The sequence below is a fragment of the Neophocaena asiaeorientalis genome, unplaced genomic scaffold, assembly GCF_003031525.2.
Source record: "Neophocaena asiaeorientalis asiaeorientalis breed wild unplaced genomic scaffold, Neophocaena_asiaeorientalis_V1.1 scaffold48, whole genome shotgun sequence".
Classification (NCBI taxonomy): Eukaryota; Metazoa; Chordata; class Mammalia; order Artiodactyla; family Phocoenidae; genus Neophocaena; species Neophocaena asiaeorientalis.
In genome coordinates this window covers 510687-525045 of record NW_020175526.1, presented here as the reverse complement: position 1 = coordinate 525045, position 14359 = coordinate 510687, and the positions used below count along the sequence as shown (strand labels likewise).

At 34.1% G+C, this 14359-nt stretch overlaps 1 protein-coding gene across 4 annotated transcripts in view; it reads right to left on the bottom strand.

Annotated features, from left to right (window-relative positions):
* The window catches only part of EPHA5 (EPH receptor A5), a 314725-nt gene that overhangs the window by 104475 nt on the left and 195891 nt on the right, over window positions 1–14359 (bottom strand). For all 4 annotated transcript variants that reach the window (XM_024768966.1, XM_024768968.1, XM_024768967.1 and 1 more), the window contains exon 6: window positions 6995–7119. In XM_024768966.1, coding sequence (XP_024624734.1) covers window positions 6995–7119 — 125 coding nt within the window. The remainder of the gene's footprint in view (window positions 1–6994; window positions 7120–14359) is intronic.

The following is a 14359-nucleotide window of genomic DNA, read 5'->3' as shown; positions in this document are numbered from 1 at the left end:
TCTCTGTCTTCTTATTTTGCTTAACTTACTGTGTTTGGGGTCTCCTTTCTGCAAGCTGCAGGTTCGTAGTTCCCCTTGTTTTTGGTGTGTGTCCCCAATGGGTTAGGGTCATTCAGTGGGTTGTGTAGGCTTCCTGGTGGAGGGGACTTGTACCTTTGTTCTGGTGGATGAGGCTGGATTTTGTCTTTCCAGTGGGCCAGACTGCATCCAGTGGTGTGTTTTGGTGTGCCTGCAACCTTATTATCATTTTAGGCAGCCTCTCTGCTAACCGGTGGGTCTGTGTTCCTGTCTTGCTAGTTTTCTGTCATAGGGTGCCCTGCAGTGTAGTTTGCTGGTCGTTGAGTGGAGCTGGGTCATAGCATTGAGATGGAGATCTCTGTGAGAGATTTTGCCATTTGATATTATGTGGGGCCAGGAGGTCTCTGTGGACCAATGTCCTGAACTCGACTCTCCCACCTCAGAGGCTCAGGGTTGACACCTGGCTGCAGCACCAAGACTATGATTGTGGAGGTTTGGTGATTCCAAAATCTGATATAGTAGGCCAGCAGGTGAGAGACTCTGGGAAGAGTTTCAGCCCAAATGAAGGCCACTGGCAGAATCCCTTGAATTTGATTTCTAATAATATTTAGGGGTTGGGAGAAGGAATGTGAACTTCACTGGAGAAATTTAATTTTAACTCACTAAGTCGAAACAGTGAGTTTTAAACAAAAATTTCACATAAGCAAAATATTTTTTTCCTTTTTTAAAACTTCATTTTTTCACTCTCATGTGTTTGGGCTGGGTTAGTAACCCAAACGGAGATGAAGGGGGAAAAGTCACCTAAAAGATAGCTTTGGAAAGTGAAACAGAGAGGAACTATTCCTATTTTGACTGCTAACAAAAGTCTAGACAAACATCTATAACTCCTCATTATCTCTGAAGTTACCACTCTGAATATAAAGTGTTAGATACTTAAAGATTTAATACACATTCCCTGCTTTGAACTTTCTCTTCCCTTATGTTTTTCTGTGTGAATTTTTGGCTAAGCTTGTTTTTTCCTTAAGGTCTTTTCACATGTATTAAATTTCTGATAGATATTATAGGATGAATTAAAGATAGGTTATGGTTAGAGATTTTATTCCCCTTTTTTAAGAATTGGGCTTTACTTCAAATAACTTATTGATGCCTGTAAATCATTATTTTCTAAATATTTCAGGGAATTTTGTCTTTACAAGCAGAAAAAATGTATTGATTTTTAAAAAAGATCCAAGGGAAACAACATGCAAAGGATTTATTTTTCCTAAATGAGAAAAAAAAAATTGAAAACAAGAAAATAATATTTACTTCTCAAGTACTCTGGTAGGAATAAGGTTATTATTTAATGTTCATAATGCTATTAAAAAGTAAAACAAATGCAAACCACACTCATTGTCCCTTGAAGTTTACAGCATGCCATGCTGTGCCTTTAGTGTGAACATTGAAATCACATGCTAAAACACAGCAAACCCATTTTTACTTTATCCTCAGTTTCCTTATCTGTAAAATTGGGATAAAAATTGGTGGCTGGATATTCTCACAGAAATGTTGTAAGAATGAAACAGATAATGCAAGTGAAAACACGTATTAAACTGTAAAGCACATGTTTTAATTGTCATAATTATTATTTTAATTTTTTCTAATTTGACACATCAAAGTCAAATTCTAACCATATTCTATGCTACCACCAATACAATGTACAATAAACAATGGGTAAATATTCTTCCCTTAAAGCAGTTTACCATTCCTCATTTAATACGTTCAAACATATAAAATTTTCTTAGGGTTATGTATATCCATATTTCTCTATAGATAGATACGGTTTAAATTCTAATCCAAATAGGTTTTTCTGATTCAGTCTACATAAACAATTGATCTTTGTGTTTTTTAACACTCACGTTAGTTTAAGTGCCTAGTCTCTAAAGTGCTTAGGAAACTTTGTTAGAGTTTTCAAAGAATTTAAAGTAGAAAAATAAATTGTATAAAGTTTTACCTAGTAATGTCAGTCATTTTCTTCACTCAGAAGTATTTATTGATCTTGTCTACTCTATTACCCCTTCTGTTTGCTAGGGGTAGAACAGTAAAAAAAGCAGGCAATTTCTTGATGTGTTCCTTTTAAAAGGGGTAAATAGCTTCTGTAAACTATTGTAGTTACTGATAATCTGAGTACACTCAAGTTTATGACTGAATGTGTAAGACTTTCTTAGTAATATTACCCTTTCCAGTTTGGCTGTGATTGAATCAGTTATTTTCAGTAAAAAATGATAAAATATATGTTTGCTACTATTTGCATTTTGTTTAAAGGGAATTTGAGTTCATGAGAAAAACCTAGACAAAACTGAAGTTATGATTCTGGTATATTTGATATAATTAGGATTTTTACATGAAGTATTAACATTTATATGTAAAGTAAGATTTTTTTTTAATGAAAAATAGCATAGGAATATCAGGGTTAGAATTCCAACCATGTTATTAACTAAGTACATGTGTAAATGTGGGTATGCAACTCAACCTAAGTTTTTTTCTTCTTTAAAATAGGATGAAATTATTTATCAAGACTCTGTGAGGACACTGAGATAGAGATAATATACATAGCACCCAGCACAATCTTCTGAGCATTAGAACTTCTAGGTAAATTTGATTTTACCCTATAGCATGATGGCAAATTCTTCTACTGAAAAGAAAAAAAAAATTTTTAAAGCTTACATGATTGTAACTCTTAACTATTGAAAAAGTAGAAATTGATAATTTTGTCAAAAATAGAAAAAAAATCATTGCAAGGAAACTGGAATGCTGTTCCTTGAAATAAATGTATAATCTAACATCAGTTGATTATACAAAATTATACAGCATTCCGTCTGATTTATCTGTTAACATTATGTATGTCTCAGTGGTTCCTTATTGCGGGTCTAATGGTACGTTGTCTCTCTGAGTTAGTTGAATACTATATTATTGAAGAGACTTAGCGAATATATCTAAGGAATCAAAACCCATAAATACACATTTTGAATCCTCGAATTATCTTCTAAAATTTGCTTCTGATCCACTCCTTTAAATCATCCTCATAAATTTCTCCATTTCACAAACCTATACACACATCTTCAACACCCACAACCAAATGTTGCCAAGTCCTTGGTCAGGGTAGTGGTTTGCCGCCTTCATGCCCCAGCTGAGCAAATGAGCTACATTCCCCAGCTGCTTAGCAAACACTGTTCACAGGCAGCGAGGGGAAGGAGCCAGCTGGCAAACACCCTGCCAAAGGGCAGCTTCCCTTTGCCTCTGTCTTTAATTAAGAGATGGCAATGGGCCCATCACCATGCAGGAGCAGAGAGGCCCAATGACCTCTATTAGAGCAGGGCAATCACAGGCAGAAATGCCAGCTGGCGAATGTGTGAGCCCTGGAAAGCTCTGCCACCTGTGTCTGGCCAAGAGCCATCCAATAAAATGGTGGTATCATTCTGAAGATTCAAAATGAGCTCTGGAAACCTATCAGGACCCCCACCTCAATACATGGTATAAAAGCTCATTATCCTTTTTTTTCCCTTCTTAAAGTGTTAAAAAAAAACCCAACCTTTTTGTGTATTTTACTGGTGTGCTCAATAATTTTGCTTGGCAAAAAAGTCGGGAATTAGTATCTTCTCTGTAAAATGGAAAACACTGACCAAAAGTTAACTTCCCCAAAATAATATATAAGGGTTGCTGCGTTAAAAGCATATAGGTAGGCAACTTGTTATTCATTTATTGAGAATATGAATAGAAATCTTTTCTCCCCAAATCATTTTTTCTTACTTTCAGTTATGCAGATAATAGAATGTATTAATACAGCTTTAAATATAAAATATTAAGTGTAAAACCAAATCTTACTGAAATAAATATAAACATGAACTATAAAGAAAATATTTCCACAACATGGATAAAATTAATTAGAATCAACATGAATAGAAAAGGACTCTGCCCCACCACTTGTTCAGTAACTCCTTGTTTTAATAGAAGAAGCAGCTTAAAAGAAAAAAAAAAGATAAATCCTTGCTCTTAATGAATATTATGTATATGAGACTCATGCATATGCTGGGAAGTAAGAGTAAAAACAATCGAAGGTTACTCATAAGGGGAAAAAAATCAGGACAATTTCCTTAAAGACAAATAAAAAGGATATGGGAGGGGGAAGGGTAAGCTGTGACAAAGCGAGAGAGAGGCATGGACATAAATACACTACCAAACATAAGGTAGATAGCTAGTGGGGAGCAGCCGCATAGCACAGGGAGATCAGCTCAGTGCTTTGTGACCGCCTGGAGGGGTGGGATAGGGAGAGTGGGAGGGAGGGAGACACAAGAGGGAAGAGATATGGGAACATATGTATATGTATAACTGATTCACTTTGTTATAAAGCAGAAACTAACACACCATTGTAAAGCAATTATACTCCAATAAAGATGTAAAAAAAAAAAAAGAAAAGAAAAACAAACTCATTGGTCCATCTAGTTGCTTCAGGTAAAGAAAAACTATGCAGGAAAACAAGTACTTGTTAAACTTTTAGTCGATCTGCTGTTGAACTTTATTTCATGTAAGATATGTATATTCAAATATATAATTTTCATAGTACAGTTATTTTAAAATGTCATTATGCACCTCAACTTCTTTTAAAATCAATTTTAATTACAATAAAAATCTGGAAACTTAAAATGTTTACAAAAGAATTCATAAAGATATATATATATTTGCTTAGCTTTGCATTAGTATGCAGTAATAAAGCTTACAAAAACTTGAAAAAGGAATGTAAACATTAATTTAACCAATTGTTTTTGGATACAGCATGTGCTTAAATTGTAGACTTCTAGCATTGGCAATTCAGTTTGGACCACTACTCCCAGAGAAACGGGAATCAGTGAGGGTATTAATATTATAACATTTTATTTGGTTTACCCTATTTTTTTTCGGTAAACACTGTAAATCTTATTGCAACATAGCTTTCTCTCAGAGGTATTTTTTTAGGACACTCTTGGTGAGTAATGTATTAAATAATATATATATTTTTGAAATATAAGTATCTTCATTTGTGTTCCATAATAATCCACTAGTTACATGTAATGCCACCAGCAAATCATTCCTAGAGACAACTATTTCAAACATGATAATTGAGCTTTTATTTATCTATTTATAAAATGAATATATGAATATTGTATAGACATCCAAAACCTAAAAAGAATGTAGATAACCTCACTCTCCCCCACATAAACTTGGCTGTTTTGTTCTCTGTTGTATCTTTACACAGGTAATTGTTGAATCAATGATGAACGAAGCAATTAAAAAGTGCTATGAATTGGGACTTCCCTGGTGGCACAGTGGTTAAGAATCTGCCTGCCAATGCAGGGGACCTGGGTTTGAGCCCTGGTCCGGGAAGACCCCACATGCCGTGGAGCAACTAGACCCGTGCACCACAACTACTGAGCCTGCACTCTACAGCCCGTGTGCCACAACTACTGAAGTCCACGTGCCTAGAGCCCATGCTCCACAACAAGAAAAGCCACAACGAGAAGCTTGCACACTGCAACAAAGAGTAGCCCCTGCTTGCAGCAACTACAGAAAGCCTGTGTGCAGCAACGAAGAACCAATGCAGCCAAATAAATAAAATTTATTTTAAAAAAAATCAGTTGCAAGGAAGTTTTTTAACAAATACTATGAATTACTTTAATGTATTTCAATGTTTTATCTATAATCTTTCATCTATGCATATAAATGGAATGTTGAATTTTTAAGTAACTTTCATTAACAGGATATCAGTATTTCTCATGATACTTTTGCATTAGTATAAGTGGGACCATTCATTCCCCCTCTCTTTTCCAATGTTCTACCTTGGACAATTTCTTAGGTATTGCAGAGTAAGTTTTTGAACTTCCATCCTTTTCATTCTTCCCTAAGAGAGAAGGAGCGATGTCTCTGGGAGTTTGGGAGAAGCAACTGGGTAAGTGTGGCTGAGCCCTTCCTTCCCTTCTCTTTTGGGATCTGCTTCTCTGCATTATGTCAGCAATCTTTTATACTCCTACCTCCATAGGACACATATGTCTGGGCCAGGGTCTCCTATCCACCTCTTAGAGACTAGTTTGGGCACTCATCTATCTTTATCTGGTCTATTAGAACTCAGGTTGTTCTAAGTAGTGTATGCCATTCAGATCTAGTCTGTACAAAAAATCACAGTAAAATAGGGTGGAAGTTGTCACTTCCAACATGGAAGCAACAAGATGGCTACATATCTAAGCCAAATATTCCAGTCCAGCTTTAGAAATTATAAGTTCATCTTTAGTTTCCACCTGTTTATTCCTTTATCAATAGCTCATTCAGTTGTGGATTCAGCAAAGAGGAAGAGGGATGATTATTGCCTTTAGATTTCAACAACTATTATGGCAAAACATGTGAGAGTGGACCTAGGAGCCAACTTAGTGAAGAAGAGGAAATCAAGAAACTATAGAGAATGTGAAGCATACACTTCCAATTTTATGCCCTCAAATTTTTAAAATAAATTTTATGCTACAGTGTTAGATTTTTGTTATATTTTAAAATTATAAGGTACATATACACCTTATCTACCTATACTTCCTTAATAGTATAGGTATTATGCAGGGTTACTGGCCATAAGAATGTGTTTTTCCCTGTGGTACACTGCAGTTACTACTGAAGGTTAACAACTCCAGTGTTTGGGACACTTTGAAAATGTCCTATGACTTCATCTTTTAATGCTGTGAACCCTAGTTAAGCTAATGTTAGACTCTATGGCAGTATCCTGGCGGTGTAAACTATTTGGCAGCAGCAGAACACAAATAAAGTGCTCCCTGTACACTTCCAGCTTTCATAATCATGACTGCAAGTCAATTGTCATTGATTTACACATAAAATTCCAACATGCTTTTCTATAAATTGGATAACTGCAGTTGCTAAAATTAAAAAAAAAAGAAGAAAAGATATTCTTTATTCTTAGTCCCACCTTTTCAAAATATTTGATTTCATACTCCAGGATGATTCCATTGGGGCGATCTGGCTCTTGCCAAGACAAAGAGATGCTGTTTTTTGCAATTTTCCCCTTTTTCACATTGGTGACTGGAGAGGGAGCTGCAAAATAAAGAGTAGCATGATTAACAGAGCCTTGAAATTACACCTGTCTATAATGTATATTGGGCATTCTTGACATGTAGAATAATAAAAATTCCAAATAATTAAATTTTCATTTTACTTGGAAATAATTATACTTTATATACAATTTTTACAGATTTTGAAGTGTTTTAAAAAAATATAAATCAACTAATATTCTGAGAATTTTCTATAATAAAATTGTAGTCACATAAAATCTTAAGTCTACATTTTCTCTATAAAGTTTAGATACATAAACTATCTCACTTTTGATAAAGATGTTCTTGATGACCTTATGTATATTCTATATTCCTAAAATTTGTGGACTCTGTATAATATATCCCATTACACTAATAATACATAATTATCTATATTACCACATTTTCACAGCATTAAAACTCTTATAATTTCTTATTTTTGAAATCATATGGGTCCTATAACCACTGAAATTCATACATTAAATATAGTGGAGTTTTTCTTAAAAATATGCTATTAAATGTGTTAATATATTGAAAACAATAGCAAATAAAAGAGACATTTTCCTTCATTTCCATTTCCCCAAATATTTCAACAGAAATCACAATTGCTTATGGTGTTCATTGCTATTTGCCAGTGTCTATTAAATGACACTGATGAAAATAGAAAAAAGATATGCTATTTTAGGTATATCTGAATATTTTGAATTTGAAGTCACACACATATGAATATTTATTTCAACATCCATTTTTTATCAATTTGCTAAGACTTGTATAGACTCTCGGTTTGACACCATAAAGAGGTATTGACAAATACTTTTCTTGATGTAGATAACCTTTATTTTTGTAGTTTTCAGCTTTTATAGACAACCAAGGGAAAAAACCATCATGGACTACTGAATGGTATATATATATACACATATATATTATATATATATATATATAATATATATATATATACACACACACACATATGTATGTGTGTGTATGTACAATGAGATAGAGAAATAATATATAATATACATATTTTATATATAAAATATATATGTATATACATATTTTATAACGTATATACATTATATATACATATATTTATATAATGTATACATATAATAAGATGGAAAAGAGGTCAGCCATAGTGAGTAGTGTATAACCACAGGCTTAGCCCTATGTGAACAGTATTAGACATCTGGTGAGATTAAAATTTAAAGATATGTTATATACATATATATGTATAGTATTTCTAACTATTTTAATTTCCATCAGTGTTCAGACAAAGTAATACACTCTAATTTGTTATGTTTAATTATTTTTTCTACACCTCCAAAAATGTAATCAAATCAGAGGCACCACTTTGAGCAATAGACCGCAAGAACAAAGTTTAGAACTGTTTGGTGGGCCCCATACTGGTGTGACAAGGGTGTGGGGAAGAGGCTCATCATTTAAAAACAGAAGTGAGATCCTGTCACTCCTCTGTGCCTCTCTGTTTCACTGCAGAGTGAAAACCAAATGTGCAAATGCATACAAGCATCACTACCGTATGGCTCTTTACATCTCTGACCCCATCACCGCCTGCTACCCTTCTTCAGCAGCTCTACCCAGGCTGGCTGTCTTTAGGCACTTCTGACACACTACTGCCTAAGGATCTTTGTATTTGCATCCTATTATTCAGAGGTGCTTCTCACCCTGACTTCTCCAGGGCTTTCTCCCTGCTCCGGGTTTCTCACCCGAACAGACCTTTCTTGTCTGTTCTTTAACTCAGCCCCCCTCACCTCGCCATGCCCTCTGTTTCTTCAGTGTTTTTTCTCCCTAGTTCTTGAACTTCCACCATCTGATATTCATATCTTAATTCTATATTTGCTTTTTTCAGTCCTCTCAAGTAAAATGTAATTTTTATGAAAGCAGGGATATCGTTTATTTCATTCACAGCTGAATCCCTAGATCTAGAACAGCACCCGAACAGAGAAGGATTCCATAAATATGTATGGAATAAATGACTGGTGGTAAAAAATCAAATATAGAGAAAACCTTTACTTTTTATTATGTATTATGTCAACAAACTCATCTATGAAACGTGTGAAGTGTCTTTCAATAAAATTAAAACAGAGACAGATATACTCTGTAAGAGCAAAATTTGTTAACTAGTGTTTTCTAGTGTTTTATGTACTCATAATAGGGTGATAATGACTTTGGTACTATAAAATGTACTTTTATTCTTTTAATCATAGCACTTTTGTGGTATTCAGATTCAGAGGATGCATAATTTCAGCTTTATCTGTTTTTCTTAAACATGTCCAACTCCACACATTTTCTGGACTACTACAGAACACATAGTGTGCATATAAAGCTAAAATTGTCTGAAAGAAGTTTTGAAATTGCAGTGTATTTACTTCCACAGAAACTTTACTGGACTGGTGGTTCTCACAGTCACATTTTGGCATAAGTTCAAAGTCCCTATTGATTCCCTCATGAGGGAAAAGTCATGCCATATTTGGTATTGTGGACAAAGCATTCAGAAGACATGGAAACAAGAAAGAGGAAGCTATAAGCCCCCTAGCTCATCATAGTGTTTGTAGCAAAATAGCAAATTTACTGACAGAAACAGGAACAGAGAATTAAGGAAGACAGTAGAATTTTTTTAATGTACTTTGTTCAGTAGTGAATATCTTTATGAATTATCTTAAATTATAAACTATACTCACTTTCCCATTACCACTACATATTTTTTGCATTATACTTTAGTAAAGATCCAGACAAAGACTGTCTTTAAAGTTCTTCACTCATTTTACTACATTGCAAACATTCTCATTTTGATTGATGTATTTCTTGTAGGTAGCTATCAGTTTTCACTTAATAAATTGATAGTGCTGCCAACTTTCTATTCATAATTGCATTTAACATGTATGCTCCATGAAGACAGGGATTAATTTGGTTTAGTTCACTGCTATATTCCCAGCACCAGAAAACTACTTGGCATATAGATATTTCATAAATTTTTATTGAATGGAAACATGCATGCATGAATGAATGGGAAATACACACATCATCATGTATCATTCAAAACCGAGTTTGTCTCATCTTACTTGCATAGACTGGGCTCTTATTATTTGGAGATTTATGCTTTATTTTAAAGCAATCAATTCTTTAATAAAATAATCAACCATTTCAACATGAAGCGATCAAATAAACATCAGCACAGACATAACCAGCCTAAAGTGGAATTCTTTGTTATTTACTTACATCCATCAAACTTAAACATAAACTGTATGGCTTTCAAAGACTGTTTGATTTGATAAACACCATTGTTTTCCAACTTTGTTGTCTCAGAGGCTAAATAATATCCTTTAAATCATGGTTCAGAATGGAGGGAGAAGAGGAAACCACTTCTCAGCTCAGAGTAATTCAAGAATAATTTGCTCTGTGACGAGACCATTTCTGCATCATTTGTGTAAAGCTGATCAAAGTGGGGACACTGACAGCTCCTGGAGACACAATGATGATGTGAAAATTGTAAATGTAAGCACTCTTACCCTACTGCAAAGTATTTTACAGATAATATGTACATTAACATAATTGTAACCAGATTTGTCAATTGCAGGGCATGTTTAATTTATTTCATTCATCTCCCTCACTAATACCGTCTGCTCATTCTTTATCTACTCAACCATTTATTAAGTAAGCCTGGAACAAAATGAGAATTATGACACAGAGCATTGCTGCTTGTAAAATTGCACTGAATGATGTTACATCATAAAACTATTACCATCCTAGTGTAAGAAGAACAAAAATACTAGGAATCGAGTGTGAATAGAACAAAATAATTTACATAGCTTCTAAGTTTCATCTTATGTGGAAACATCCCAAATTGTTTCTGTATTGTAGCTTCTATATTGGAGGTGAACTTTGAATACCACTATAATAAAGCAAGATATTTATCCCTTAGTAACATTTCCCATTATGGGCTAATTTGTCTAATTGAACTTAAAAAACTTAAATTGAGAATGGTTTTATATTTATAGAAAGATTATTAAAGTAGTACAGAGAGATTCCCTGTATCCCACACCTAATGTCCTCTATTAGAAACATCTTTAAAAAAAAGTGGATATATGTATATGTATAACTGACTCACTTAGTTGTACTACAGAAACTAACACAACATTGTAAATCAACTATACTCCGATAAAAGTTTTTTAAAAAGATGTTGTAAGATGTTTCCTACAACAGTACAGTATATTTATCACAATTAATGAACCAATATTGATACATTATTATTAATTAAAGTTCATTTTTATTCAGATTTCCTTATTTTTACTTATTATCCTTTTTATACCCCAGGATCACACTCAGTATCTGCCCAAATTATTGTCTCTTCAACCTATTTACTTATTTGTTTAATCATTTATTTATATTCATGTGGAGTATGGACACATGGGTTTTTTATACTTTAGCTTATAATCTAATACTTTATTTTTTACTCATACTGTTAAAGGTTTGGCCATTGATTACTCTTTCAGTTAGCTCCTACGTCTCTTTGACATACCCCTATCATCCCGGGTTTTTCTGTCTGTTTTCTACATCACTTTCTTTCCCCCTGGCACTGCAAGACCAGATGCGCTAGGTCCATCTTGTTTATTTACTGTCCTCAATCTTAGAATAAGTAATTTCTCCTAGGAACACTGGTTTCTTTTATTGGAGAATTCCAAGGTCTGGATAAGAGTGCTCCTTGCTACTGGGGTTTTGCTTCTTGGCCCTCTCAGCTGGCTAAGCCAGGAAATAAATGAGTGTATGTTAACCTGTGTATATCAGTAAACATTTCTAAATATAACTATATGTGTATATATATATATATATATATATATGTTAAGCTAAACATAAGTATAAACTGATGTCACCACCTCTAATCACTTATCACACAGATTATTCTAGCTTCTTCACCCTAATTTATCTGTAACCTCCTACTTCAACAGTGGCTCCCACCATCTGCCATCCATTTACTTAATTGTTTAATTCCAGTATATATGTCTAGTGGTTAAAGAATTGCCAATCTGTGTCTGTTTGACTTATTGATAATTATATAACGTAGAAATCTCTAACATCTCAATGGCACAAGCAATGACATACAAAAGTCTGCTGTTATGTAAAACAGCATATCATCCTAACTTTTCAAATATAGAAGCTAGTTTAGGGCACAGTGTCCTTAGATGGGAAGGGGTGCCATGACACAGACAGCTTTGAAGTCAAGCAGAATTGGCTTCAAATCCTTTGGCAACCAGCCATCTCCTAGCTGAGTGATTCTGTTTCAGTTACTTAACCACTATGAATGTAAATTCTATCTTTAAAATAGGAACAATGATACAAACTTTTTATAAGACTGCAGTCTGATTCTGTATTACAGTATAGGTATAGGGTAGGTACAAATTAAGTACTGTTTGTATTAATAGTTTTAAAATATTAGACAATTGTTTAAGAAGACTTCAATAACAGATTCTAACTCCTTAATCCTTTCAACCTTTCATCAATCAAAATTATATGTAGCCTCTTCTCTAAACTTGACACTGTTCTAAATGTTGGATGGGTGAGATCAAAAGGCAAAGTACCTATACAGATAAGATATTTAATTTTCAACATCCAGTGGATTTCACAACTCTACATAAATAAATAGTTATAGGTAAACTTCCTTCATCATCGCAGATTTTTTTAAAGACCTAAAAGTGTTGAATTTTTAATTGCTAATTAAATGACTAATAATTCACTTAATATAGATTAATGTGTGTCTCATTATTCAAAAGAAAGTTATCATGATGAAAACATGAAACTTAATTGTGTTACATGGAATAAGAAAATACCATTCATCAGTCCCTGTACACAATGCTATTTGTGTAGACAAAAATAAACTATAGATAGACTCAAGTATTGGTTACTTACATTTAAAAAAATCAAATAATACATCTCTATGTATCGATATTTGACCTATCCACATAAAATTTGAATCTTAAAGCACCGAGAAAGATAAATAAGGTAATATTGAAATCTTTTCAGTCTGTGACAATCCACAAATGTGTTAAAACTTTCTCAGATGGCACTTCTTTTACTTTCCTCCAAAGGTCCCTCCACATGAGTAATGTATTAGTTTATTTATACACAAGCTTTAAAAATACATGTATCTTATATTTAATTCCATAGGTCAAAATCTGGCCAAGTGGATTGTCAATATTTGCCAGCTGGAAGCTCCCACTCATCTCTGCCATGCAGTTCCTCATATTTAGGTGTTTCTTGTTACCCAGATGGGTCTGGGACAGTGTTTTTTAAAAATACAGATTATTAGGCTTCACTCCAGGAAATTCTGACTCAGGAGGTCAGAATGGGCCAAGGATTCTGTGTTGTTTTTTTTTTTTTTTTTTTTTTTTTGCAGTATGCGGGCCTCTCACTGTTGTGGCCTCTCCCGTTGCGGAGCACAGGCTCCGGACGCGCAGGCTCAGCGGCCATGGCTCACGGGCCTAGCCGCTCCGCGGCACGTGGGATCTTCCCGGACCAGGGCATGAACCCGTGTCCCCTGCATCAGCAGGCGGACTCTCAACCACTGCGCCACCAGGGAAGCCCGGATTCTGTGTTTTTAATAAACACTCTAGGTGAATTATTTTTTCAGTAATTTTGGGAAATATTGAAGGCAACCATACTAGGATCAATTCTTTTAACAAAATTATACAAACCTGGAAACCTGAGGCAAGAAACTGGATCAGTGTTGTTTTGTGAACTGTTGACTTCTTAAACCTTTGGCTCACTCTAACTGCCTTGTTATCTTGATGTCTGATACCATATTTGCCTTTCTTCATTTGGGAATTGTTTCTTTTTATATTTTCCTGACCCATTAGTATTTTTTTTGTAAACTGATTTGTTTGTTCATTCAAGCAATCTGTTTTAGTTCAACCAGACTATAATCTCCATAAAATTAGAAAACTCTTGTGCCTTTTTCACTATTGTCTGCTTAGTTTTTAGAACAGTTTCTGGATGATCCTAGGCACACACAAATTTTGATAAGAGGTGAATACTTATCCACATTCTATTACAATAGATTTTCTAGAGTTTTAAAATGAAGTCACACGGTATGTATTCTTTTTAGTTGGATTAATAAGGGACATGAGTAAACTTGCTGAGAGAAATGGATATGATTGCTGTCTTATTTGTAGTGATGTTTCACAGGTATGTAGATATGCTAAAACTTATCAAATTGCACACTTTATGTGCAG